At 40.2% G+C, this 26,634-nt stretch overlaps 1 protein-coding gene across 1 annotated transcript; it reads right to left on the bottom strand.

The window, feature by feature from the left end:
- Nucleotides 1-1,046: 1,046 nt before the first annotated feature.
- On the bottom strand, nt 1,047-26,634 carry LOC108442284 (calponin-3-like). Its single transcript, XM_017722255.2, has 7 exons — nt 26,335-26,634; nt 9,149-9,270; nt 8,641-8,707; nt 8,320-8,457; nt 7,139-7,255; nt 6,907-7,053; nt 1,047-3,028 (listed from the first exon to the last, which is right to left on the bottom strand). Exons 1-7 carry the CDS (start codon nt 26,389-26,391, stop codon nt 2,684-2,686), a joined length of 993 nt encoding a protein of 330 aa, XP_017577744.1. The 5' UTR covers nt 26,392-26,634; the 3' UTR covers nt 1,047-2,683.

The raw sequence follows: 26,634 nt of genomic DNA, 5'->3' as shown, positions 1-26,634 counted from the left end.
GATACTGTAGATGTTCCTATATAGCACCCAAAAGGGGTTCTGATATTGTTACGATGTCACGCTTGTAACGAACCTTTTAATCAGGCATAGGGCTCACCGAGTGTTCATGGTTCTACAAAGAACCATTTTCTTTACTAAAGAACCCTTGAAGAACCATCATTCTTAAGTTTATAGAACAGAAACTCATTATAGAAAAGAAACCTTCATGCCCATATTAGCAAGTCTGGGTCATTGTAGTTTCTTTCTATGGCAGAATGAATAGCGTCTTCTTAAATTGCCGCTGTTGAGCTCTGTGGTAAACTAATGTTCCAAAGCTGACTGTTTGGTCTCTGTACGTTTCCCCCTGAATGTCATTAGATCCTCTGAATTATCAGGTTATTATCGGCCAAAATGTGACAAGCTATAAACAAGTTAACACACTGAAATGATGCAGCATCAAAGTACATCTACTACTGAACTTCAACAACATGAGCCTGTATCACTTGCATTAGCATGAGTTTGTGTCCAAATGATGTCTGGACTTACTTTGGCCAGATTCCATTTCCATTTTTCACTAAAATGCACCCGAGTGAGACCAGATAAGATTTGACTTTCCTGTGTAAAACGCAACACATTGTTTCGGTTTTACTTTTGTTTACTGGAGTTAACCAGCCGTGTTGGAGAGTGAAAGAAGGCTGCTGGTTTGGGGAATTCCAGCTTTGTGCATCCTCAATGTTTCGTTTCCTTGTTTATTCTCTCAACTAGTCAGCAGGTGCATTCATCTTGGGTGTGTTTACATCTGGCTTTTTAATATGGTCAATTGAAAGCCAAACTTGACCAGATCAATGAAAACACATCAACGCAAAGTGTGAAAAGACTAATATATACCAACACCAGATGCGAGTGGTGATTTTCAAAAACACACCATTCACCAGCTTAAACCCAAAGCTCCTAATATGACACTGACCACAGAGGTCTATGGGTCATGTAAAGAGTAGATGAGCATTGTTTAAAAGGATTTATTATAATGCCTCCTCCATTATTCAGTGAAGACAAAAGACAAAACCTATGTAAAATGTAAAAATTTATTCATAAAAATACGTCCACAGGACTGTGGGTCTCTCTTGAGTGACCATGGCAATAAATACATCAGGACAAAGAAAGCTGAGTCTTCTAAAACATGAGAATATGGCACAAGTAATAAATGCGCTACCTGGACAAATCATTAAAAAGCCAAATTAACCCCTTAAACTAGAAAGATCCGACTTTTCTCCCTCGATTTCATAACATACATGACTTACATATAGTAGCTGCTAAAAAACTCAGTAAATCGCTAAATAGCAAGCCTAAGGATTAATGACTCAATAATAAGCCTACAGTTTAAAAGGGAACTTCACAGATTGTTCAGAAGTTCGGATTAATTTAATGGCTGAGTTGTAAACAAAGTCATTCAGAGTGGTTTGATGTGAAGTGGTTCATCCTAATGAAACAGTCAGACCAAAAGCTCATTCACTGACAGTTATTACACAGGCTGGTTATGAATACACTGCCTATTGTCGGAGACATTGTTTTACAATAGTTTTGAGAAAGTTTTGGCCTTAAAACATTTAATAGCAAAAATAGTCAAGAACACAGCTTTTACTATGATCAGCAAGAACAGAAAGCTTGTAGGTGCACATGTTGGTTCACTTCTGGTTTTGGATAGTATATAAAATGGCTATATTTATGTTGTATTCATTGTGACGAAATCACAGTCTGCAAGTTACAATGCACTAATTCACATCTAACCATTCTGGGTGGCTTTGTTTACATCAGACCATTTGAAAAATAAATGTAGTTCCCTGTTAAAGGGCTAAAGTTTAAGCTCCTTTACAACTAACAGCAACAGACTGGTCCCTGGCCTAGCATGGGAAACACACAACCTTTTGGGAATTGCCACTCTCACCCCTCCCACTGTCCTTCGGACACAGCGGTTGAGTTTGGGGACCTTGGGGGGGAGGAGAGAGAGAGAGAGAGAGAGAGAGAGAGAGAGAGAGAGAGAGAGAGAGAGAGAGAGAGAGAGAGAGAGAGAGAGAGAGAGAGAGAGAGAGAGAGAGAGAGAGAGAGAGAGAGAGAGAGAGAGAGAGAGAGAGAGAGAGAGAGAGAGAGAGAGAGAGAGAGAGAGAGAGAGAGAGAGAGAGAGAGAGAGAGAGAGAGAGAGAGAAGTACGGATAAAGACCGTGGAGAAGGCCAACGGTCATGCTTGCCATTAAAAAGTACACTTAAAAAATAAAAAAGGAATTCTGAAAAGTACAGAAATATTTCCAAAGCATTCACATAATAAGACAGACACAGTTTTCTGCATAACTAAAAAGAAAATACTGATAAATCTAAAGAGGAATGATTATAACTGAGGCGTTTTGTTCCCTCTGCACTGGGGGAAAAAACTTCAAACATTAAAAAATTAAGGCCAGCAAGGAAAGAAATCTCGCTCTGTTGAAATAGAGAACCAGAAAAGGAAAGGGAAAAAAAAAGACATTCATCTCTTAAAGGAATACCTTGACCATCCATGCTAATATCACTAACAGCGAATGGAAGCTAGAAGCCACCAATTAACACGACGCCATCTGCGCAGTGCTAACCAGCAGCTGTTCGTTTTTATTTACTGTTAGCAACATTAGCTCCTTCTGACTGTATTAATCCTTGAACACTGTGCTCCAGCTATCTAATAATCAATGCCCTGGTCATAGTGGCCCCGGTACTCATCCTGGTACTGAGGTTGGTACTCATGTTGGTACTCTCCCTGGTACTCGGCCTGGTAGTCAGTGTCGCTGATTTCGGAGTTGGTGCGGGTACCCTGGCTGCCATTAGAGCGGACGCCAGCCTCTGTGCCAGAGGGGCAGTATTTTGGATCGTAAATCTGCCTGCCAAGCCCGTAAACACTCATGCCCTTCTGGGACGCTGCCTTGTTGGTGCCCATCTGCAGGGAGATGGTGGAGTTGTCCATCGGCTGCAGAGCTACTTTCTGGTCGTAGATGTCCCTCCTGGTGCCAGGGGCTGCCATGCCAGCCTAAAGAGTGGACAAAAGGCACAAAAAAGGTAAATATTTTTATAAATTTATAAAATTGTTTGAAATAAATAAATAAATAAATAAATAAATAAATAAATAGCCATATCCGTTGTTAATCTTCTCTGCATGGTTTAATAAGCTTAAATATAAACTGCATGCTAATACTGAAGAAAAGAGATCCCCAAACTCACCTAAAAAGGCCATTTACAGACCTGTATCGGTTTTAGGGTGCATTTATATTTGGCCCAATTCCAATTCCTGCTTTGGGTCAAAGCCGAAAATTATACACTGTTGTATTTTAGTTCTAGTTTGCCTTCAGATTAACACCTGACAACGAACCAAAAGACATTAACAAGTCAGAAATTCTGAGTTTGTGTGGATTGATTGAGACTAACTTCAGCTCGGGTTGTAGCACAACATTCATTCAAAACGAAATTTCTCTGGCCTACAGATTTGTTGACATTTTCTAATATGGCCTTTTTATTCATTGAGTTCGACACCCCTGATCTGTACTGACCCTCTCCCTCCTGCAGATCTTCTGGCACAAGACTCTCATTGGTTGGTGGCAGGTCTTTCAGCAATGCTGCTCCTAAACTTTGGAACCCGCTGCCTCAGTCTCTTCCCTCTCTTTCTTAAAACTTGAACTTAAATGGTGTAATAAACAGGAAAGTTTTGTCTTTCTACAAGTCTGTAAAGCATCGCAGAGCTTGTAAAAGACTACATAATCTGAATCTATTATCGTTATTTATTATTATTGCTACTACAAACCCAGCTAGCAGAGCAAACAAACCAGGGTTTGTTTTAATTGATCCAACCTGCCAAGTAGGACATGTCCTTTGGCTAACATTACAGGGTGCTTGAGTTGCATACTGTAAAGCAATGATAGCTGGAAAAAAAATACAAATATGGCAAATATGTAAATTCTACCTTGCAGACGACTGAATTACATGATGTATAAGCTGCAAATTTGGATAACTAGTGGAGTAACTGAAAGTGTTGCATGCAACTTTATTTTTGAAACCATGTTGCATCTCATAACATGCAACAAAATCTGCACTGATGTTCTCACCAGCCAGGGAGAGTTAAGTAGAAGTAATAAGATTATCTATTTATGAAAAAAAGATAAAAGTAACCCAGATCAACAGAGGTAATCGGTCATCCATCCATTTTCTAAGCTGCTTTTCCATCAGGGTTGCAGGGGGGGATGTTGGAGCCTATCTCAGCAGTCTTTGGGCGAAAGGCAGGATACACCCTGGACAGGTCGCCAGTCCATCGCAGGTAATCGGTCATTCGTAACCCAAACTTTAGATCTATGCAACTGATTATTTTCAGAAAGCATTGTGTAACTGTCACACTGTGAAATTCTGTTATACGTAACTCACAACCAGCAACTAGCCGTGTGAAAGTACCCATTTAAAGCCAGGCTAGGATGCAGAACTACTATGAAACTGAGATGCAACTTATTCAGTTATGACTGTTAGTGTGGGCCCCTACACACAGACCTTTAGAGTTAAAAAGGCACAAGCTGCAAATTACATTATGAGGAACATTCCAAGTCTGCTCTAAGCCTGCAGTGGTCAGTTCAACAGTGGACTGCAATATTGCAGAAGTTGAGTATTACAGTTTCCTGCTTTGTGTAAAACAGCTGTTTCTGAGAAAACGTGCTTTGAATAATAAGCAGATCCAAAGCACTGATGAACTAAATTGTGCGCAATACCATTACATGCTACACACACAGAAATACGTTTAGAAAGTATTAGCATTACTGTAATTACTTCAGTTCAGGGGGCCTCAGCAGGGCGTGCCAAGAAGGCCAACAAATGCAGAAGTTGCATCGCTTAGTAAGTTTTAATTTAACCAGTTTATTAAATCTACTTTGGCCATATCTAAAAACTTCAAAAACTTATTCAAAGATGTGGTTAAATACGTTTAAACATCCACAAAATGGGCCTCTGTCTAAAAAACAGAGAACAGCTGGCCTGGTCCTTACTCAGTGTCCAGTATCTGACCACAGAACCACTCTTGTCTGGATATTTTTGGGTGGTGGTCCACTCTCAACCTAGCAGTGACACTGACGTGTACAAAAACTACATCAACTGTGTCTATTACACTCATACTAGAACCACACACACTACCAAGTCAGTGTCACTGCAAGGCTGAAAATGAACCTCCACCCAAGTAATATCTGGACCACAGCAGCCCTGTGGTCAGAAACTGACCACTGATGAATGGAGTAGAGGGGGATGATGAACTGCAGCAACTGTCTGGGCTACTGTCTGTAATTGTAAACCCCTACAGTGGAGCTATAAGGTAGATTAAGCTCATAAAGGGTGTTTTCCACTACACCCAGTATGTCTGGCATCAAAACTGTGCTTTTTCCAATCAGTTCAGTACTGAAGGATCCACTTTTATCATTTCTGGTGTTCAAGATCGGTACCAGCAGGGCCTAAAGGCACTAGCAGATTGCTGCCATTTGTACAAAACCATGTATCTCCATTTCTCATGTTTTTTAATTTTTTGACATCATTTGAAAAGGCCTGTTGCCCTTTACAGTATGTGTAAATTACAAGATGAATGGACCAAAACAAATGACCCAAAATTACTTGGAAAAAAGTCTGGTTCCATTGCCTTACATTAAAAGTAAAGTGGATTTTTTCCTTCTCCTGTAAAGTTATTATTTTGAAGATCCAACGTTTTGTTTGGACAGCAGCGACTTGCAGCTGAAGCAAACAACAATTTAGCTAATTCCTTACTCTTCCAGATGAAGACAAAGTCACCACATGCTATTACAGTCACCAAGAAGTGCAGCGTGAAGCAAACTAGAATGGTATTCTGATGTGTCAATTGCTGTTTTGAGAACTGGTAGTGTGTAAAGAGTTGGCTTATGTGACATAAGCTAGTTAAAAGCTGAGGCTTATATCAACCTTTTTTTTGCCACACTCCAAAGAGAAAAACTTGTTTTGTTTCACTTCAACACAACTAGTGTTAAGCCAAGATAACTAGTTAAGCAAAACAGCTAGCATGTCAATTCACACTCAAGAGAAAGTTTTGACGCAGACAGTATATGATTTCTTGTTTGTACAGCCTTGTCTAACCAATAGTTAAGCTAACTAACCAAGCAAGACAGCCAACTAGTCAAATGAGATGATTTAGAGCAGGGATGGATTTGTAACCAGGCCACTGGGTCCAGGGAGTAGGTGTCTCCAACTGGCTGGACCTCAGACCACAAGGCCAGAAGGGGGTTTGAACACTTGGGGCAAACATTAGATGAAAGAATAGCCACTGACTATGTGCAAATGATGAAACAAATTAAACAAGAAATGTGTGTGTTTTCAGGCCCCTCTGGTTTTATACCATTGTTGATTTTGTTGCTGCCATCCAAAGGGGATGTTTTAACTTTCAAAGTGTAGAAATTCTTCTGTTACAGAGTCACAGCTCTGTTTGGCTTAAAGGAAAGAGACAAGAAATCTTACACAGAAAGCAGAAGCTGTTACAGTGCAGACGCAATCGAAACTTGCACATTAAAACAGCCATCAGGCTAATTTTGTTTAGCTCAAAACAAAAAGCTATTATTTAATCTCACTTTTCACGTATGTACTTTATTGTTTTTAAAAGCCTTCAGGGGGCGGGAGGGCCTCCTAAGATGCCGGTGCCCCCTGTTAATCCCTGTTATTATGGTTATTGTGTCTCTCAAGCAGGGCAAAAATGAAGTAGAAACAGAAGTGTTTCAAATAAAGTGGCCAGTGAGCAAAACTATAAGGAAGGTGTTTCTAGTGAAGTGGACAGTGAGTGAAAGTACATGGTAGGTGTTTCCAATAAAGTGCCCAGTGTGTATTTACCTAGACATTGATCAATCATGCATAATGTATGATAGTTACCTGACTTGCTCCCTTGTTGGTACCCATTTGCAGGCTAATGGTGGTCTGGTCATAGGGCTTGTCTGTTTGGGTCTTTGGGTCATAAAGGTGCCTCCTGGTGCCGTAGGCAGTCATTCCAGCCTGACTAGCACATTTATTTGTACCCATCTAGACATGAGAGAGAACAGCAGTGAGCTGAAAATGTGTCCTGAACTTTAAACATAACAGCTGTTGGTGATGTGATGCTCCTCACCTGTAAGCCAATAACACAGTGGCCGGCCTTCATCTTCTCGTCATCAAAACGGCGCTCTTGCTTGTCTGCATATTTCACACCAATATCAATCTTGGTGTCCATACCTTTGGTCTTTGCCTTTGAAGCAAAAACAAATAATACTGTGTGGTTAAGCAGCAGTGAAAAACCTATGACCTCAGAGAAGGCCTAATGATTCCTGGGGAAAAATAAATAAATAAATGCATGCTTTTAATTTTTCTTGATGACCATCATGTTTGTTGGACTTAAACACTGCAAGTATTTATTTCATTGAATTCTGGTCAAAAACAAGAATTCAACAGACAACATAATTGTTCATAACTGTTTTTTTCTCTGTTGTATCTAAGCAGATACAGCCCAGTAAGCTCTCCCATTGGTGAGGTCTTCAGGAGCATCATTAGGAAATGATGGTTATATCAATCAATTAATCATGTTTTGATTTACAATGAGTGGGCCCAAATTTGGGATTTAAAACAAATCTGACATTCTCTCGTTACAAGTTCAGTATGTCGATGTCTGTGATTAACTGCCATAGTCTAACTCGGTTTCAGTGAGTTGTTAGACATGGAAACTTGTTAAAAGCCTAAAGTAGGACAGCCTAAATAAATAAATAAATAATAAATGTCGCACTAACATACCATTAGAAATCCCATAGGGGCGCTAGAAGGAATTACCAATTAACCGCAGAGGAGTTTGCTTTGACATTTAGGGCAAACTGAAGGCCAAATTCTAATAGTTACAGCTCACCACAACAATCCATATGACAGGATGATGTCGCTGTTGTCGGAAGAAAACCTTGCATCTCCACTTGTAACATAATTTGAAAATACCTGTTACTCTTTACACTGTACATACATTTCATGATGCATGGACTAAAAGTAAAGGGCCAAAATGACTTGGTAAACATTCTGGTTCCATTCACTTACATTAAAAATAAAGTAGGTTTTTTGCCTTCTCCTGTAAAAAGTTACCATTTTGGAGCGTTTTTTTTTTTATACACACACACACACGCGCGCACACACGCGCGCGCACACACACAACAGTGTACTACTACTACTACTACTAAATTGCAGTTCTTTGCTGAATTTCTAAAAGGAACTGATTGAATCTTGATGCTTCTCTGGTGCAGCACCACTATCCAAATGATTGTATGAAAATCTCACCATGCTGGCTAGGGCTAGCAGCGTCATCTGGACTTGAGTCATGTTCCCATTCTCAAACAGGTCGTTGGCTTCGAATACGTCACTCGGCTTCAGGCCATATGTAAGAATGGCTTTGATGAAGTTCCCCAAGTTCTCAAGCTACATTAAAATGACAAAAAATAGCATTAGTTTCCAAGCTTCTACAGAAAGGATTGGCTTTGGGTATAAGATTTGCTTCGCATTCAAGATGAAGAATCCACCCTCTTTAAAATCTCTTTAAACAAAGAAGCATTTCACTGAACTACAGGCAGAAATGCTTCAGCAGAAATGGTCAAAGCTCACCTTGTGCCAGTTGAGTTTGGAGTGGTTGATTTTCTTTATAGAGCCAGGCTGTAGTTTATTGATCAGCCTAGACATAAAGAAAATGTTAAGTCAATATTAAGGGTCCTGGTAGTCGATCCTGCATTTTCTAGTGATATCAGCCAGATCCTGAAACCTGGTGTTGGATCAGTTCTTAAAAAAAAAAAAAAAAAAAAAAAAAAAAGAGCCAGTCCCACTTTGGAGAACTCTAGCTATAATTTACCAATAGTATGAATAACGTCAGACCTTTATGCCGACAAGAAATGCGGATTTACTTCGAAACTGAGCATTTCTGACCTTTGGTGTTTTTACTGGCCTAAGTTTCTGATGAACCTTTATCTGTGCATACATCTTCCAAAAACAGAAAGAAACAAAGTTACACAAAGGAGTGTCTCAGAGGATCAGGTTGGGCAGGAGAGCAGCTCAGTATCGACTGAACAATGAGTGGTAAACTACACAAACCATCATCTGAATGACAAACGCCACTCACTCGCAGAGAATGACTCCGTCCTTCAGCCCCATCTGGAAATTCTCTCCGATTGGCATGCCGGTCACTTCCTCAATCCAGTAGCGGAGCTCCTCCTCTTTCTGAGGGTCATACTTCTGAGCAATCTGCGAGGACACAAGTGTGGTCAGGGGGTCACTCATTTTCCTATAGTTACTCACAAAGACATGTGAAACTAAGAGAACTATTGTGTTTTTTAAGGTGAAACATAAATTGTGATGTGAACAAACACTGACAAATTCCTAACATGCTAAAGGAGAATACCAAGGATTTTTGCATAATTCACTCACTGCGATGTAAACAAAGTCATTCAGAGTCATTTGATATGAAAAGAAAACATTGTTGAGAAACTGATTCATTCTAATTTCTTTACAGTGGTGGTGACAGGAACCATGCCTCACAATGTCAACAACAAATATATAGACATAGGATACCAAGGTTTCTAACCACTTGAGCTGGTTTAACAGCCATATAAGTTGTGTGAAGACTGCCGGCCCAACTCTGATTTCTGGCATATCCAGATTGAATCCAGATTTATTTTTAATAGCCTAGACAGCAAAAAACACATGATATCCCATTTCTGCGAAATGGACCCGACCACATTCGTATGTGGTTTGAAATGCAATGAATCTCAGTCTGGACACCCTGGCTGCTTAAATCAGATTTCCAAATGTCTTCAAGTGTCATCACTTGCACCATGACAAACAATGACAATGTCAAATCCAGAGGGACAGAAGTGCTGGGATTCAAGAAGCGCTCCAGAGGTTCATGCCTATGCAAGAGAATTCTGAAGAGTTTGGAGTGCAAGGTGATGCAGCTCCATATCTCCTATATCTGCATTTAAAATCCATGTCACCAGCGCAGCTATGTAGTTACTGATGCACATTACCAGGGCAACTTGTGATGTGGTGGTGTCTGGACACAAATCCGATCTGGTCAGTTGCAGATAACAGAGTGGACAGACGTCTCAAAATAACCGATTTGAAAAAATAAATTCGATGTGCCTGCAGTCTGAACATAATCACAGTCAATGGTCAGATGGTTAAAGAACAATGAGATCATCTAGAACTTGGGGCCTGCTAGCATGACTTCAGTTTTGTTTGTATTTAATTTGAGACAATTCCCATTCATCCAGAGCTTGAGATCAGAGGTACATGCTGTCAACTGCGTCAGGAAACTGTAGAAGTATTACAGGATATGGAAGTGGAAGTAGCACCGGGATATAACAAGGTCCTTCTTGTGGCAAAGAAAGCTGAGACCATGGCCATTGAAATGTGTCCACTGTCCATGTAAATACTATAAATAAATAAATAGGAAAAAAAAGGGACCAAGTACTGATGTTTGGGGCACACCATGAGTAAACAGTTCAGTCGATGGCAAACAAAGGCAAACAAAGTGTGTTCACTTGGATAGGCATGACCTGAACCAATCCAAAGAAATTTCTTTAATCCTAATAGACCTGCTTACACTGTAACGCATCTATAAAATTACACCGCACAGCTAAAAACGGTAGCAGCAGTTGTCTTGTAGCCTGAATTTTCTTCATACATTTTAAATGAATGGCATCTGAAGTTAGGAGGAAACAGTGTACATTTGATACATTTTCCCTTCTAAACTCTCACTAAGGACAGTTCCTAGTTTAAGGCCGACTCGCTCTCTAAGGCTGGCTTGCTGTCACGCCTGGAGGTCAAGTTGAGAAAAATCGTCCCCTCCTCTATATCCCAGCCCTGTTTGCACAGGATCAGTGCCAACAGCAGCACGACATACAGGAAATTGCATGGAGGGTTTGCCCCACGCATGAACCCTGACTCTAGGGCCAGCTTCAGACGCCCTTCAGACTGCAGCGCTCCACAACCAAATCCAAAAGAACCACAGAGAAAACACTCGTCCAACGTGCAGCAGCGCTCGGAGTACACTGTCATTATGAAGTCAGTTTAAGCAGTCAGTTTTACTGCCTGGCAGCCAAACACAATAACCATAATAAAGGAGCATAATAGCGACAGAACAACTCCGTCTGAATAAGCACGGACGTCTTTTGTTGCCGCACTTCCTTTCCAAAGCCACAACACACCTAAAGGCCTTCTGGAGCGCACTCGACAAGCCCGGTCTTGAAAGACAGTCTGTGTGCGCAAGACAGGTAAGATACACTCAACAAGAAAAACATAAACATTCAGGCGTTCTCGTTCCCACCAGGACTGTCGTAGGCACACATGGGGTCCATGACCTCTAAGCTGCATAGAATATAGCATATTTCAGCATATTTGTCTTCTCTGGAGTGAGAGAGGAAATCCCCCAAGCTGCATAAACAAGCTAATGTTACAAATAACAGCAGCAGATCATGTGACTGCAGACTGACTAGTTTTAACAGGAAGTAAATTACATGATATCACCGAAAAAGATGGTCCATAATAAGAAACTTGTCATGTTAATGCATCACTGTATTTAATCCTAACTGTAACTTTAAACTGATAAAGTCAAATCCTGCTTAAAGAACTAGTAAAAAACACAACCTGAAGTCTTAAGTTTGATCCTTTAGCTTTGTATTGGAGCTACGAGGTTAATGCAGCTAACGAGTAATGGAAGCTTATACGCCACCAAATTAGACATATTTAAATTCAGGTGTGGGTTCGCTGGTCATTTTGAACACAATGGATACATAAACAGACATTGTGGCCTCTGGTCCCTGCACCCAGCACTGTACAGACATCCGAGTCTGCACGTTTCACTGCAATTCATCATAACAAACCTTTGAGTTACATCTTTTACAATCAGTGTCTGAAAATACTGGAACGTGATCAGTGAGAATAGACTTGCTTATATGGTTTCAGACACTGTTACCTATTAACAGACTACACAACATCACATTACTATAAACAGTAGCAGCAGCCACCAGAATTTTGTCCCTGCTCATGTCCATTTTTGTGCGTTACAATATTATGATGAATGGTTCATAATTACAAATCATTTCTCCTTCACCTTCCCTCAAAACGTTGTGTTCTTCTTCTGTAAATCACACCTCTTTGTTTTTTTTTCACAACAGGATTGATATCTTTTACATTTTGTAATGTGTCTGAATTAATTTAGACTAAAGGAAAGATGTGTGTATATATATATATATATATATATATATATATATATATACATATATATATATACACACACATACACACACACACACACACACACACACACACTCCAAAGCCACTACTGCTAGCATGTTGCAAGCTAATACTAACATTTTTTACAAGCGACCACTAACAGAGGGGAAAAACAGGTCACTTCCAACCATAAACAAAGCAGTCTATTCTTTCTTTCATTAGAATAGAATTGTATGGTGTTTTTAAGCAACTAGACATTCTGAACAAGGCTTTATATTTATTTATTTATTTATATGATTGTTAGCTCGATAACGCTAATAGACAAACACATTATCATGTGAGGTCACTGAATGAGAGGATGATATCGCTGCATGGAGTTTTTCCAGAAAAGTCCTTCTCAAACATCATAATAGGCCTTTGTACCTTTTCACGATCATCTCCGGAGGTACAACCCCCAAGCTGAGAATCACTGGTTTCAACATCATGTGCTTTTTAGGAAGCTTGGCCATTTATGCAGCACAACCTGTTGGACTGACTGCAGGTGACAGCAGTGATTGCCATTCTCTCTGAATCTTTTAATGATATTATGAACCGTAGATGATGAAATCCCCAAGTTCTTTGCCATTTTATGTTGAGACAATATTCTTGAGTTGTTCTATTTCCCTGCCCAGTCATTTACAGAGTGGTGAACCCCTCCTCATCTTTTCTTCTGAAAGACTCAGCTCCTCCGAGATGCTCTGTTTATACCCAACCATGTTACTGATCTGTTGCCAATATACCTCACTAGGTGCGAGATGTTCCACCAGCTGTTTTTTTTAAGCATATCAACTTTTCCAGTCTTTTGTTGCCCCCCATCCCAAATTTTTGTTGCTGGCACTGAACACAAAATGAGCATTTATTTGTCAAAAATGAAGTTTCTCCATTTCAACATCTGATGTGTTGTCAGTGTACTATTAAATATAGGGCATAATAGATTTGCACTTAATTGCATTCTGTTTCCCAAACTTATATTTAGGCAATAGAAGGCGAGAGGGAGTGTGTCATCACGAACACCACAGCTGTGATTTGGTCGCTGTAGATGATCACAGCCACGATGTTATAGAGATAACACACAACCTTGAGTGTTCTATTGCTTTATACAGCAGTTAAATAAAGTAAGAAATTACATGTTTAATATGTTTTAATGTTCAGTTCCTTCCACCAACTTATAGTTCATTAACCAGTAGCTTCTTGCGAGGTCAGAGTAATGAACTTCGCCCAGTCACTGCACAGCGTGTTGTAAGCCTCGCCTTTTAAAGTACCGACTGAGCCAGAAAACTGCCGCAATATCAAGTTCAGCTCAGTTTTGTCATTTTTTTTGCTGGATCAGTATTAATGTCGTTTAGCTCCAGCCAGTCTGTAAAGCAGCTTATAGCCCATTTAGTTTGACGAATGGTATTGGGTTCATTTCTGGCTGATTCCAGGTTGTTTAGGTGGTGTTCTGTAACAGCTGCCGACTGTTTGTGCACAAAGTAAGAAGTAATAATGGTCAAATAGCTTAAGCATCTCATACAGCTGTCAAAGTGGTTACTTAGCAGTAATATAGCGTTTGTGAACGCTTCTCAATCAGCTTGTGTGGTTGGAACTAACTGTGGTGTGTGTGTGTGTGTGTGTATATATATATATATATATATATATATATATATATATATATATATATATATATATATATACACACATACATACATACATACATACACACACACACACACACACACACACACACACACACACGGCTAATAATCTGTCACTTGGCAACTGAGATGTAAAGAAACTGAGATGTCTGAAAATGAAATAAATAAACCCATTCATGAATAAACAATCACAAATATAATGTTCTTGTCAAAGTACGATTTATTTTGCAGCCCCAGCTGGATGTCATGATGGTCGATCTACAATGAAGTCATGTCATCTCCAACTGATTAAAGCTCCTGTCTACCCCGTGTTTACACACACAACACACAAAGAAACAGGTGAGCACTAATAAAGCGCACCAAGCCTCAGGCTGTAACAACAGCAACAGGCAGGTCTACGGAGAATAAAGGACCACTTCAGACGGGAGCACAAAGCAGTACCCGAGCTGAGAAGGGCTCTTCCAGCTGTTCAGACGGAAACAAAAGCAAAAGAAAGCAGTGAACCCATGGCCTTCCCCTCAACCTTACCACCGACAACTCCTCCTGCACAACAAGCTTAGTCACCACATGACCAGCTGAAAGCTCCAGAGGGAGAAGGAGAGGATTTATGGTAAACAGCAGAAGCCTAAAAATCCCCCCACCTGTGACCTGTGACTGAAAGGTTAGAAAGACATCAGTGCCTCATGACGCATCAGTCTGAAAAGTGGTGATTCAACTGTAATGACTTTGCAATGTTAGAATGAACTGTGGCTATATTACTTTAAAAGGGTTTGATGCCGCCGAAGAGGGGTGGGCTATCAGAGTTTGGTGACTTACCTGCTTAAACACACCTGATTCAACTCATCTGTTACTTGTCAGGTTTACTGTGTGTGTGTGTGTGTGTGTGTGTGTGTGTGTGTGTGTGTGTGTGTGTGTGTGTGTGTGTGTGTGTGTGTAGGGGGATTGATGTCAGCCCTCCATGACCATAGCTGTGCACCACTGCTTTTGAAGAAGGTTCAACACCATGGATGCCCAGAATTTGGGTCATGGAGGCAACATTTGTGGTGAGCTGAGGGTCAAAATGACAAAACAGAATAAAAAAAAAAAATAAAAAAAAAATGTAGGTTTTAATTTGAGAATGTTTTACAAATATTACACTATTTATGCTCCTAAAACACTTTATAAAAGACATTTAAAAGTAAATAAAAAAAGTGAGATTGACTCAAAAGGGGCCCTGAATATCTTGTAATAACTCCCTCTATGACCAAGCAATCTGAACAAAACAACATGCAATGAGCTCCTCAGTAATTGGAGCCTGGATGCCCCTGCGTCAGAGCGATGAGGTAGGCGCCGAACATCAGTCACGACATTTAACCTCTGTTTGCAACTTCCCGATTGGAAGATGCTTGGAAACTAGCAGCTGCATTCAAATGAACAAGCAAAGAACTAAAGCCAAATGGTGAGCACATGTATGGCAGCTAATTATCAGCTAAATTTATATGACTGGGATTTAATTAGTAGCAATAAGCAGCAGTGAAGTGCATCAGCACATCTAGCAGTATATTATTCCAATATATTCCAAGTGTAATAAATGACACTTAAATCTACTTAAGTGCAACTTAAAAGCACAACTAAATGCATTTAGTATGTACAACCCCAATTCCAATGAAGTTGGGACGTTGTGTAAAACATAAATAAAAACAGAATACGATGATTTGCAAATCCTTTACAACCTTAATTCAACTGAATACACTACAAAGACAAGATATTTAATGTTCAAACAGATAAACTCTATTGTTTTTTGCAAATATTCACTCATTTTGAATTTGATGCCTGCAACACGTTCCAAAGAAGTTGGGACAGGGGCAACAAAAGACTGGGAAAGTTGAGGAATGTTCCTGTTTGGAACATTCCACAGGTGAACAGGTTAATTGGAAACAGGTGAGTGTCATGACTGGGTATAAAGGGAGCATCCCTGAAAGGCTCAGTCGTTCACAAGCAAGAATGGGGCGAGGTTCACCACTTTGTGAACAACTGCGTGAGCAAATAGTCCAACAGTTTAAGAACAACGTTTCTCAACGTGCAATTGCAAGGAATTTAGGGATTTCATCATCTACATTCCATAATAATCATCAAAAGATTCAGAGAATCTGGAGAAATCTCTGCAAGTAAGCAGCAAGGCAGAAAACCAACATTGAATGTCTGTGACCTTTGATCCCTCAGGCAGCACTGCATTAAAATCTGACATCATTCTGTAACGTATATTACCACATGGACTCAGGAACACTTCAGAAAACCACTGTCAGTGAACACAGTTCGTCACTCCATCTACAAGTGCAAGTTAAAACTCTGCCATGCAAAGTGAAAGCCACATATCAACAACACCCAGAAACGCCGCCGGCTTCTCTGGGCCCGAGCTCATCTGAGATGGACTGACGCAAAGTGGAAAAGTGTCCTGTGGTCTGACGAGTCCACATTTCAAATTGTTTTTGGAAATCTTGGACGCCGTGTCCTCCGGGCCAAAGAGGAAAAGCACTGTCCGGATTGTTATCAGCGCAAAGTTCAAAAGCCAGCATTTCTGATGGTTTGGGGGGGGGGGGGGGGTGTTAGTGCCCATGGCATGGGTAACTTGCACATGTGTGAAGGCACCATTAATGCTGAAAGCTACATACAGGTTTTGGAGCAACATCTGCTTAACCAATTAATCGATTAGTCATCAACTATTAAATTAATCAGCAACTATTTTGGTAATCAATTGATCAATTCTGATTCCTGCTTGTTAAATTTGAATATTTTCTGGTTTCTTTACTCCTCTGGGACATCAACATAAATGTATTTGGAGTGTGGATTTAAAAAAAAAAAAACAAAAAAAAAAACAAAAATGAAAAACTGAAAAAAAATAAATGAACAGATTAATCAACAATGAATCTAATCGTTAGTTGCAGCCCTAAACTGATTACATGTTTATACATCCAATGGCCCATTATATCATTACCTTGTTATTTTTTTCATGTATTTTTCTCAGTTCTTTGATTTTTCTTTTTATCGTTCGGTCTTAAACAGATTTTCACCAACCAAAAAAGGTCTTTCTAGTCATTATTTAAATGTGGCACTGCTGTTTCGCTGCTTTCTCTCAGATCGGACTTGTTTAAAGACGAAAGGAAAACTAAACATCGTGAAGCTTTTTTGTGAAAAAGTATTGCGATTTTTTTTTTAGTTGTATGATCAGAGATACCCACTCCTCCCTCTACCCATCTTCAAAACCACTATCAGACACTTTGTTACACAACGGAACGAATGCCCTCCCATGGAAAGGTCAAAAGGTTAACGGGAGGAACATAGTTTTCCCCACACTCAAACCTCAGCCTCTTCAACAGTGTCGGGGTGTTGTGTTGTGTTGTGTTGCGTTTCTCTACAGCAACTGAAAGATCAAAACTAGCGTCTTCACATGTAGCTGTCTGCGGGATGAGCTCCAGCACAATAGATCCTGTGTCTCTGGCCTTCCACTGCACGTTCAAGGGAAAAGGGGAAAACCGTCTGGAAGTTCGAAGATGAATCAGTAGCCTCCAAAGCCTGAGACATCCATTACTTCCAGCCCACGCTGCTGGCAGACGTTCACGTAGACTCAGAAAGGAATATGTGCAGTGGCTCATGAATGCGATTTCACTTTGGAGACTGAACAGTGAAGAGGCTCGGATTCAAGAGCATGAATGGATCTTTCATGCAAGTCTAGCAGCAGAGAAATCCGACCCCTGCTAGGAAAGAACATAAAAGAACGGTGCTGAGAACCAGGGGTGGGCAGTCTGACAAAACGTTAGCATTTCTGTGATAAATGACATCACAACACTTTTCTGATTTTATGATGGGGATAGTCACTTCTAGAAACAGTACAGCTGGAGAGATCGTAAAAATAGACGTATTTAAGGCCCTTACACAGCGAGCGCAACTAGGCCTGCTATGAAACTTTAACTGCCATACAAATAACTTGGGTTTAACAATTTACTTGTCATTTTTGTTCATGTATTTTTCACAGTACAGGTGTAAAAGTAACCAAATCGGCTGATTAGCTATTTGGCTTTTTTAGGTGATGATATTTAGGAGTTCCACCAAGCCAGAGGTTACTTCTGTTGGATTTGATGAAAACACACACAACTGAGAAAATAAACAACTGGTCAAAATGATTGTGGTCTTAAATAATGGCTACTAGTTCAAATAACTGATCAGGCAATGTATGTAAGAATTGTGATGGCCTGAACATGAACAAAAGCTGGAAATGTGAGGGGGAAAAAAATATACTGTAAATAGGCCTGAATATATTTTTTTTTTTTGCTTGTTTGTTTATTTTAGGGCAGAGGTCACAAACCAAATGTTAAAAAGTGCCATTTTGTCCATTTAACAAAACTCAAACCACCTTGGGAGCCACATTTTATATCAATGTTACCATCTTGGCTGTAAATATGTCTCAGTATGTGCTGATGTGCTAGTAAAGGCTAAAAATATAACATCCCATTCTTAATCCATAGGGTGTAATATGACGTCGGCCCACCCTTTGCAGCTATAACAGCTTCAACTCTTCTGGAAAGGCTTTCCAAAAGGGTTAGGAGTGTGTTTATGGGAATTTTTGACCGTTCTTCCAGAAGCACATTTGTGAGGTCAGACACTGATGTTGGACGAGGAGGCCTGGGTCACAGTCTCTGCTCTAATTCATCCCAAAGGTGTTCTCTGAGGTTGAGGTCTCTGTGCAGGCCAGTCAAGTTCTTCCACACCAAACTCGCTCATCCATGTCTTTATGGATCTTGCTTTGTGCACTGGTGTGCAGTCATGTTAGAACAGGAAGTGGTCGTCCCCAAACTGTTCCCACAAAGTCGGGAGCATGAAATTGTCCAAGATCTCTTGGTGCTGAAGCGTTAAGAGTTCCTTTCAGTCTGCAGGCCTAAGTGCTTGGTTTTATACAGCTGTGGCCATGGAAGTGATTGCAACACCTGAGTTCAATGAGTTGATGGGTGAGAATAATTTTGGCAATAACAGGGCAGTAAAAGACCCCTGTAGGGCAAGCTGTGACATCTGCTAGGCTACCTTGCATTTGGCTGGTTCACGACCGTTTAATTCTCTTGGTTATCACAATGCCTACAGCAGAAACAACCACATGGTTAAATGCAGTGCTGGCATGAACAGCAATTTACCATATCCAGATACTATTTGGCATCTATAAACAAATACTTGAACACTGCACCTTGACCATATTTACATTACAAGTCATTAATCAGAAATTTAAATACATCCTTTCATTTGTAAATCAAAATCACGAGTGAACATATCTAGTTCAGGACTGAGTTATTGCCGTGTTTCATATAGATTAAAAGTAGCTCGGCATCTGAATTTATTTCAGATAATAACAGAAACTGAAATTCACAGTGTTGTTTATTCTGAAAGCTTCTGAATACTAAATAAGGAATCAAATATCAACATATGGAACACATGTTTGAGTATTAAGATTACTTGGGCCAGACCTATACACAATTTCAGAACAACAAAACTGTCACTGGGGCAAGACCCCTCTTGTCACTGGGGTGGTACCTCAAGGGTACATTTCAGTACCTTTAGTCAGGGAACATAACTATCATAGTCCATATAAAAAAAAAAAAAAAAAAAAAAAAATAAAAAAAAAAAGATATGTTCTAAGCTGTACTGACTCCACACACCCCGTCTCACCTCCAGACTTTTATTCTACTGCTCTGTTTAAAACATTTGGTTATGAAAAGACACAATTACGTACTTTTCACCTGGAAAAACTTAAGATCCACAATTGGACCATAAAAACCACTAATGTACCTTTGAGGGAACATTTCCACTGTTTATACCTTAAAAATGTACCAGCATAGAACCTTCACTTCTAGCAGTGTATCAATAAGTGTTTTTTTTATTATTACTTCTTAAAAGTTCTTATGCAAACATTTAGTTTAAACATTAATTGCTAATGCATTTGTCTAAACTAAACTTAGAAAAACTGAATATTATGTAGCGTGAAATGCTTTTGCCATTTCGCCAAACGTTACTGAAGACAATGTGCTGCTCTGCAATACACAACTGCCCCTGCTGCTGTAGCAGTGTGTAACAGACTTAACCATGCAGAAACCAGTCTGTCTGTGCAGCGAGTGAGAAAAGGTTGCCTGACAACTGGTTACGCAAGTTGCTGACACTCTGGTCAACAACCTCCTAAACACTATAGGAGGATTACAGATTAGACAACACCGGTCAATTCAAGATCTATCACCAGAAAAAGATCCATATATTTCATAAAGAAGTCATGTGACCTGCCAGGATGATTTATATTTGTATTATTTGTATTTTTAATGAAAAGTTAATAAAAAGAAAGTTTGAAGAAAGCATAAAAGCATAAGGAAGACGGCAATTTCATAGGAAGGAAAATTCACGTTATTATATTACAAGGTATTCCAGTTCATTTTGGAGCATTTCTATTGGTCCAATCATTATAAAATGTTCTCATAATTCAATGGGCAGCTGGCGTTCCCACAAAAATGACTTATGAAACAAATTTTTCCATTAAATTGGCCAATGGATGAGTTAAACTGCTCCTCTCACTTGGTATCACTTTCAACATGTTAGAAAAAGCCACTTCTCTCTTCAGTCAGGTAGGACCAAGAACCTTCTTAGTACGACCAAACCTATTTTTTTTTTTTAATAAAAACATTTTGGTGCTTAAATAAACCTATTTTTGTAGGTTAAGAGTGACTTTTACTCTGGAACACGTTCAAAATACTAAAAGCAAAACAACAACATACACAATACTGTGTGAAACTTTTAAGCATCTAAGCAAGTTTTTAAACAATTTACCTCAGCAGTGAGTTTATCACAATATATATTAGAATAAAGTCGTATTCATAATTCAAATAAACATAAAAACAATAAAAAGTAACAAGAATTTCTTGGGTCCATATTTTTCCTTGACACCTTCACAGCCGCCACAGAGGCTTGTTAATATCCTCAAATATATCATGAGCACAATTTACTGTAGCACTGATTGGCTGAGCTGCTTTTTAACTACATATAATACTGGGCTTCCTCGAGGAGAGGCTTGAAAATGGTTAAGCAAACACACTAACATCCAGAAAATCACTATATGTTTTTTTTTCATTATTAATTTTCTATACATTTTGTTTATTCAAATATTAACACTTTTCTCAGCAAATAAACAAAAACAAAAATGTGTCTTGGGTGCCTAAGACTTTCACACAGTATCATAGATCAATCTGTGAACTTCAGCCCTTCAGGTCAGATAAATACAGGGCTAAAGGTTTCACATTTTAATTTATTAATGTTCATTAATACTGGCTTCTTACTGGCCAGCTTGTTCCAATTTTTCCGACCTACCTGTACAGGCACCTAAATGCAACAGCTGCACCATTCAGTGGAACGAAAAAGCTGCCACGCGGTCGCCTGACGCAGCTGACCCGAGTCAGGCGGCTCCTCAGGCGGTACATGAAGAAACAGAAGCGTGGCAAACCATCTGTCCATGTTACGCCAAGGCTAACCTCAAAAGACCAGCCATTCCTTCATGTCTGGACAACTTCAGATGCAATAGACTGGACAGAAGGAGGCAATCGACAGTCTGCTGTGTTTTCATTTGAAACATGACAAACATCCACTCTCAACTAGGCTAAAGAGGCTAATGCTAGCATGTTTCTTGCACCATTTGCACAACACATTAGCTGCTCTTATTTGTGGCACTGATATAATGGTTAAGAACAATCTCTCATATCTCAATGATATATTCAATAATTCATCATACACTAACCACTGATGCACGGGTGCAGGCAGGAAGAAAAAAAAGCAGCAAAAAGAAACATCAGAAACTTTATTATTCATGCCAAGGGAAAACGTACAGTCACTGTAGGTTCAGTAGGTTTTCTAGCCCAATAAGACTTGAGTAACCAAACTGGGTACACAGTGATGCCTGATGGGCTTCTACGCAAAGACTTCTCCTCAGTAAAGACAGTATGTTAAGTTATTGTATTACATGTTCATTACTTTATTGTTGTTTATTTTCCAGGGACTTTCCGGGCCAAAGTGTAGGCTGAGATTAGCGTTCGCCTTCATCTAACCCTCTGGATTCAACTCATAGAGGCCTTTCTGATTAGCTGATGAGCTCACTCAGTTGTGTTTAATGAGGCAGTAAGCTAAAGTCTGCAGTACTTTGGCCTGCAAGGACTGGAGCCTGACATACATGCTCTACAGAGACCACACATAATATTTGAGATCTGTTGACTTATTCCCAGTTAGAAAATCAACAACACACATAAACTGACCATCTTTTCACTGGTTTTGCTTCTAGCTAATTCCAGCTAAAGTAGGTAGCCTAGTTACAAGCTCAATCACTACTTTAACAACATGCCCTTGGCAACAACTATTGTTAAGGCCCTTATGTTTTGTAGCAGCAAGGTTTACACACACATATATACATACACACATGACAAGCAAAACTGTTGCATTTACGGCACTCTTGAATTGTAACAGCATGTCAGTTAACTGCTGAATATTTTTCTCCATCTTTCCATGATGCATAATAAATAACAGAATAATGATTTCAGTATTCAAATACTGACATGAATATTTTAATCAGCGTAGCTTTTCTGGCCTTTAACGTATCACATAAGGGCCGGGACATTCACAAATCACCCGCATGCATTGTAAATATCACACGTGACGCTACTCAGCCAATCAGATCTGTACATTACGATGAGCGCTGAGGGTGAGTGACGCAAACACAGGGGAGGGATGAGGCGAGACACAGCAGTCAGAGAAGAAAGTGAGTCAGAGGGAGGTTGAGGAAATTCTTTGACTGGACCTTACTGATTTTAATTAAATACCCCTTGTTTAGACCCTCCTTCACTGACAGCTTGAGTCATCTCTTCATTTGCACCGCAGTGTACACTATCTAGATTTACACCACACATTCTAGAATATTTCTGAGCATGAGCATATAAGCACTGTATCCAGCTGACACCAATAGGAGCATCAATGCATGCCTTCCTAGTGGCTTCAACCTGCCTGCAACTGAACACTTCAACAAGAGCAATGTGTGTTCAGCGCTCTCCCTCTAGTTAACACCTCAGTCTTTGCTGCCTCCAGCCCTTTCAAGTGGTTTATTTCATGTTTGCACCCACCTCCTCAAACTAACATTCAGCTAGGAGACCTGCAAACTGCCTGTAATCAGTTCATCAGGAAGCTACAGACTTCAGAACATAGATCGCACTGCATCAAACCACTTCAGATTTTTAGAGCTTGTCATTTTCAAGCAACTACCAGGATGTCTAGGACAGCTGCCTACATTACAGTAAATGAATGGCCAGCATCCACAAAGCAGACAGACGTCCAAACCGTCTCAAATCCGTCTGCTGCGCACACAGCACACAACAAAATACATGCAAAGGGTGCTAAACTGCTTTGTCTTTCCCATGAACAGCAAACATCTCATTGAATTTCAAAAGTAACAGAACTTGTAGAACATGTTCTCTCAGCACAGCTGACGTCTAGAATAACAAACGTGACATGGATAAGCTGTGTGGATTTTTTTTTTTAGTGTTTACAGACCACATCAAACACATGGAAAAATGCAGTTTTTCCTCAATGACCTTTAAGTCTGTACGATGCTGACCGATGGCATCTAAGCATCCATTACTACTACAGCTACATAGCAGTGCAAACTAAATAATAAAAAAATAAATAGCAACAACAACAACAACAACAACAACAACCACATTTTGGATGCAAAACCTTCATCTTGGATGACTGACCACATTAGGAGTAACGGGAAAAATGCGTAGGTTTGATTTTTGACAGACTATTGCTTTAAGCAGGACCTGGAAAGTGCACTACAATGTTCATTTTAATGTAAAATGAACAGAATTGAGCATGACTTTCAACATCTTAGTGACCTCTGTGCTAAGATGCTTTGAGGACATTACAGTATCATTCACAGGAGGTTCAGCCCTGCATGAAAGTGACATTGCAAGCCTACATTTTGTTTTTGGATTGCAGAATGTTCTAAAAAAACGTTGAGATCATTTCCTCAAGCCTCAGGACCACAGCCACCAAGTTCCTTCCACCACGCTTGAAGAGGCCTGAAAGCTTCTGCGGCGTGGCCCCGTTTAAGAAGGTGACAAAGGCAGCTGTTATTCACATGCTTAACTTACATCCCTTCAAATATGCGTCATGCATGGAACAGTAGGTTACTAGAAACTTGCAGGAGGCTGTGGTCAGAACCACGGCATGCAAAACCCTTCTTCCACCGTGTTATCGGTCACTGCATGACTGCAGGGAACACTAATACGGTCATTTTCTGATCAATCAATGAAGAAAATAAGCAAGCCAATAAAGAAAATCATAACTAGTAAATGCATATCGCTGCAGTCTGAAGAAAACCTCGCACCTCCATGGTTTTCAGTTTTTAACAAAATTTGGAATCCTGGTCTTTACATTGTGTGCAAATTCCAGGAAAAATGGACCAAAAGAAATGGTCAACAATGGTTTGGAAAAATGTCTGGTTCCATTGACTTACATTAAAAGTAAAGTAGGTTTTTTCCTTCTCCTGTGAAGTTCTCATTCTGGAGATAGGAGGCTTTCTTCCAACAAAAGCGATAAGCAGGGTAATGAAATAATCCTTCATGGCTGCCAACATAAGTATACAAAAATGGGAATTTCACATTTTTCCCCAAGTTTTCGCATGTATCATAGCGCTTTAATGTGAAATGGTTAATGGTAGAGATGGTGATATGAACAAGGGTTTTAACTAAAATATCAATACATTTGAGTATCGCAATATTTCATTTTGAGATACTGTATTGATTCTCTGCCCTGCGATGTATCCTGCCTTCCGCCCAATGACTGCTGGGATAGGCTCCAGATTTTGTCCAGTGTTAAAACCCACGACTACTAGATAGCCGTGCTGTAATCTACAGCAATTAGACCTTTTCTTTTACTTTGATTTTATGAATATGGTGGTGCGCTTTTTATACTATGACAGTTTGACTATAATTAGACTTTAAAAGTCTGCAAGATCACCTTGTTTACAGTATCGCAATATAATGAAATCGCAACCCCTGCATGATGACACGTATTGCATTGCCAGGTTTTCGCCAACACTCAAATAGGAACCAGGGGAACACCATCTCTACACCACAAACAGCTATAATATAAAAAACAAGCTGGCTTTGGGTCCTACACTGGACTACAACCTACTACCTTATAACTGAGTCTACTTGTACTTCTCTACCACAAATGGATTATGAAAAATACATTTTAGGCCAAAAACCTCATAGGCAGTGTATTCATAACCACTTCAGGTTCTAACTTTGTGAGGGAGCTTTTACAAGGTGGACATCTGGTTCCTATCACCACCACTGTGAACAACCTTTTCACACCAAACCACTCGGAATGACTTCGCTTACACTGTATTGATTTAATTATACAGAGAATCTAAAACACGGGTGGAATTCCCCTTCTCAGGGCTTGTATGCTGTCACTCATTCTCATTGGCTTGAATCAGTCAAACTTCTCTTGAACTGCCTGATTACTCTGGTCAGAGGCACATGGGGCTCCACCCAGGATCTGCCCAACAAAAGTATGACCCTCCATACTTCAGAGTGGCATCTGCCCTACAATCACCACCACCACCCCTCCAGCGTCACTCCAATACAGCTAGTAGTACGAGCTGTAGGCCTGGTCCCCACAGTTTAGATCCAGACCTACAGTATTACGGCCTTTAAGCCAAACCAAGTCACCAGATTCAGTTAAAAAGTGCTGAAATTAGAAAAATAAGGGAAAGGAACCTGGAAGAAACATCAATGAGTGTGTCTGAATGCATCGTGGCAAAGTTGCTTTCAGCAGCCTAGTGGTGGTGAGAAGAGTTCACGGTTTTCACCACAGGAAAAAAAAAAACTGTGAAAAAGGCAAAGACTTTCATTCACTGACCAAAAAACTGCACAAATGTGGATGGTGACAGTGATTAAGGTGATTAAGGTGCAGGGTCTTCTAGGATGGGTCTCCAGAACGTCCTCAAAGACGTGTTAAAGTGCACTGCTAAAGCGGCGAAAGGAGGCTAGCGGCAGGGAGAAAAGACAAAAGCCTGCGAAAAAGTAACCAAACCCAGACTGTCGCTCGACGAACGCTGGAGGAAACTAAAGCGCTCGAACCCTGCGGGGCTCGAACGTTCGAGAACGCGAAGGAAGAAAGAACCCGAACGTTCGACTTTCTGAGCCACGAACTCGCGCAGACGGTAGAAGTGTGCGGTGGGGGAAGTGATGGCTGAGAGAGAGAGAGAGAGAGAGATAGAGAGAGTGAAGGACAACAGCTCAAGAATAGCACGAAACCAAACGGAGGCTCCTCAGCCTTACAGTCTTACCTTGCTTCTGACTTCTGCGGACAAGCCGTACGCGGGGCCTTTGTTAAACTGGGCCATGTTTCTTTTAAACGTGTCCAGCTGAAGAGAATTAAAACCGAAAAAGGCTCCAGAAGCTCCTTCAGGCGCGACGCTCTCGGAAAGTGAAAGAGGCTCCTGTGAGATCAAGCTGGGCAGGAATCTGCCTCCTCCTCCCCAGATAAACTCACTGAGACTTGGGAGTGATCTGCAGCTGGGGGAGTGGGGTGGCTAGAGGAACTGAAGTCGGTCTTCAGCTTACTGCACAGACGTGAGGACTCAAGA

This window comes from Pygocentrus nattereri, chromosome 17 (genome assembly GCF_015220715.1).
Source record: "Pygocentrus nattereri isolate fPygNat1 chromosome 17, fPygNat1.pri, whole genome shotgun sequence".
NCBI lineage: Eukaryota > Metazoa > Chordata > Actinopteri > Characiformes > Serrasalmidae > Pygocentrus > Pygocentrus nattereri.
Note: the sequence above shows the minus strand (reverse complement) of the source record. Positions and strands in the feature narration are given on the sequence as shown.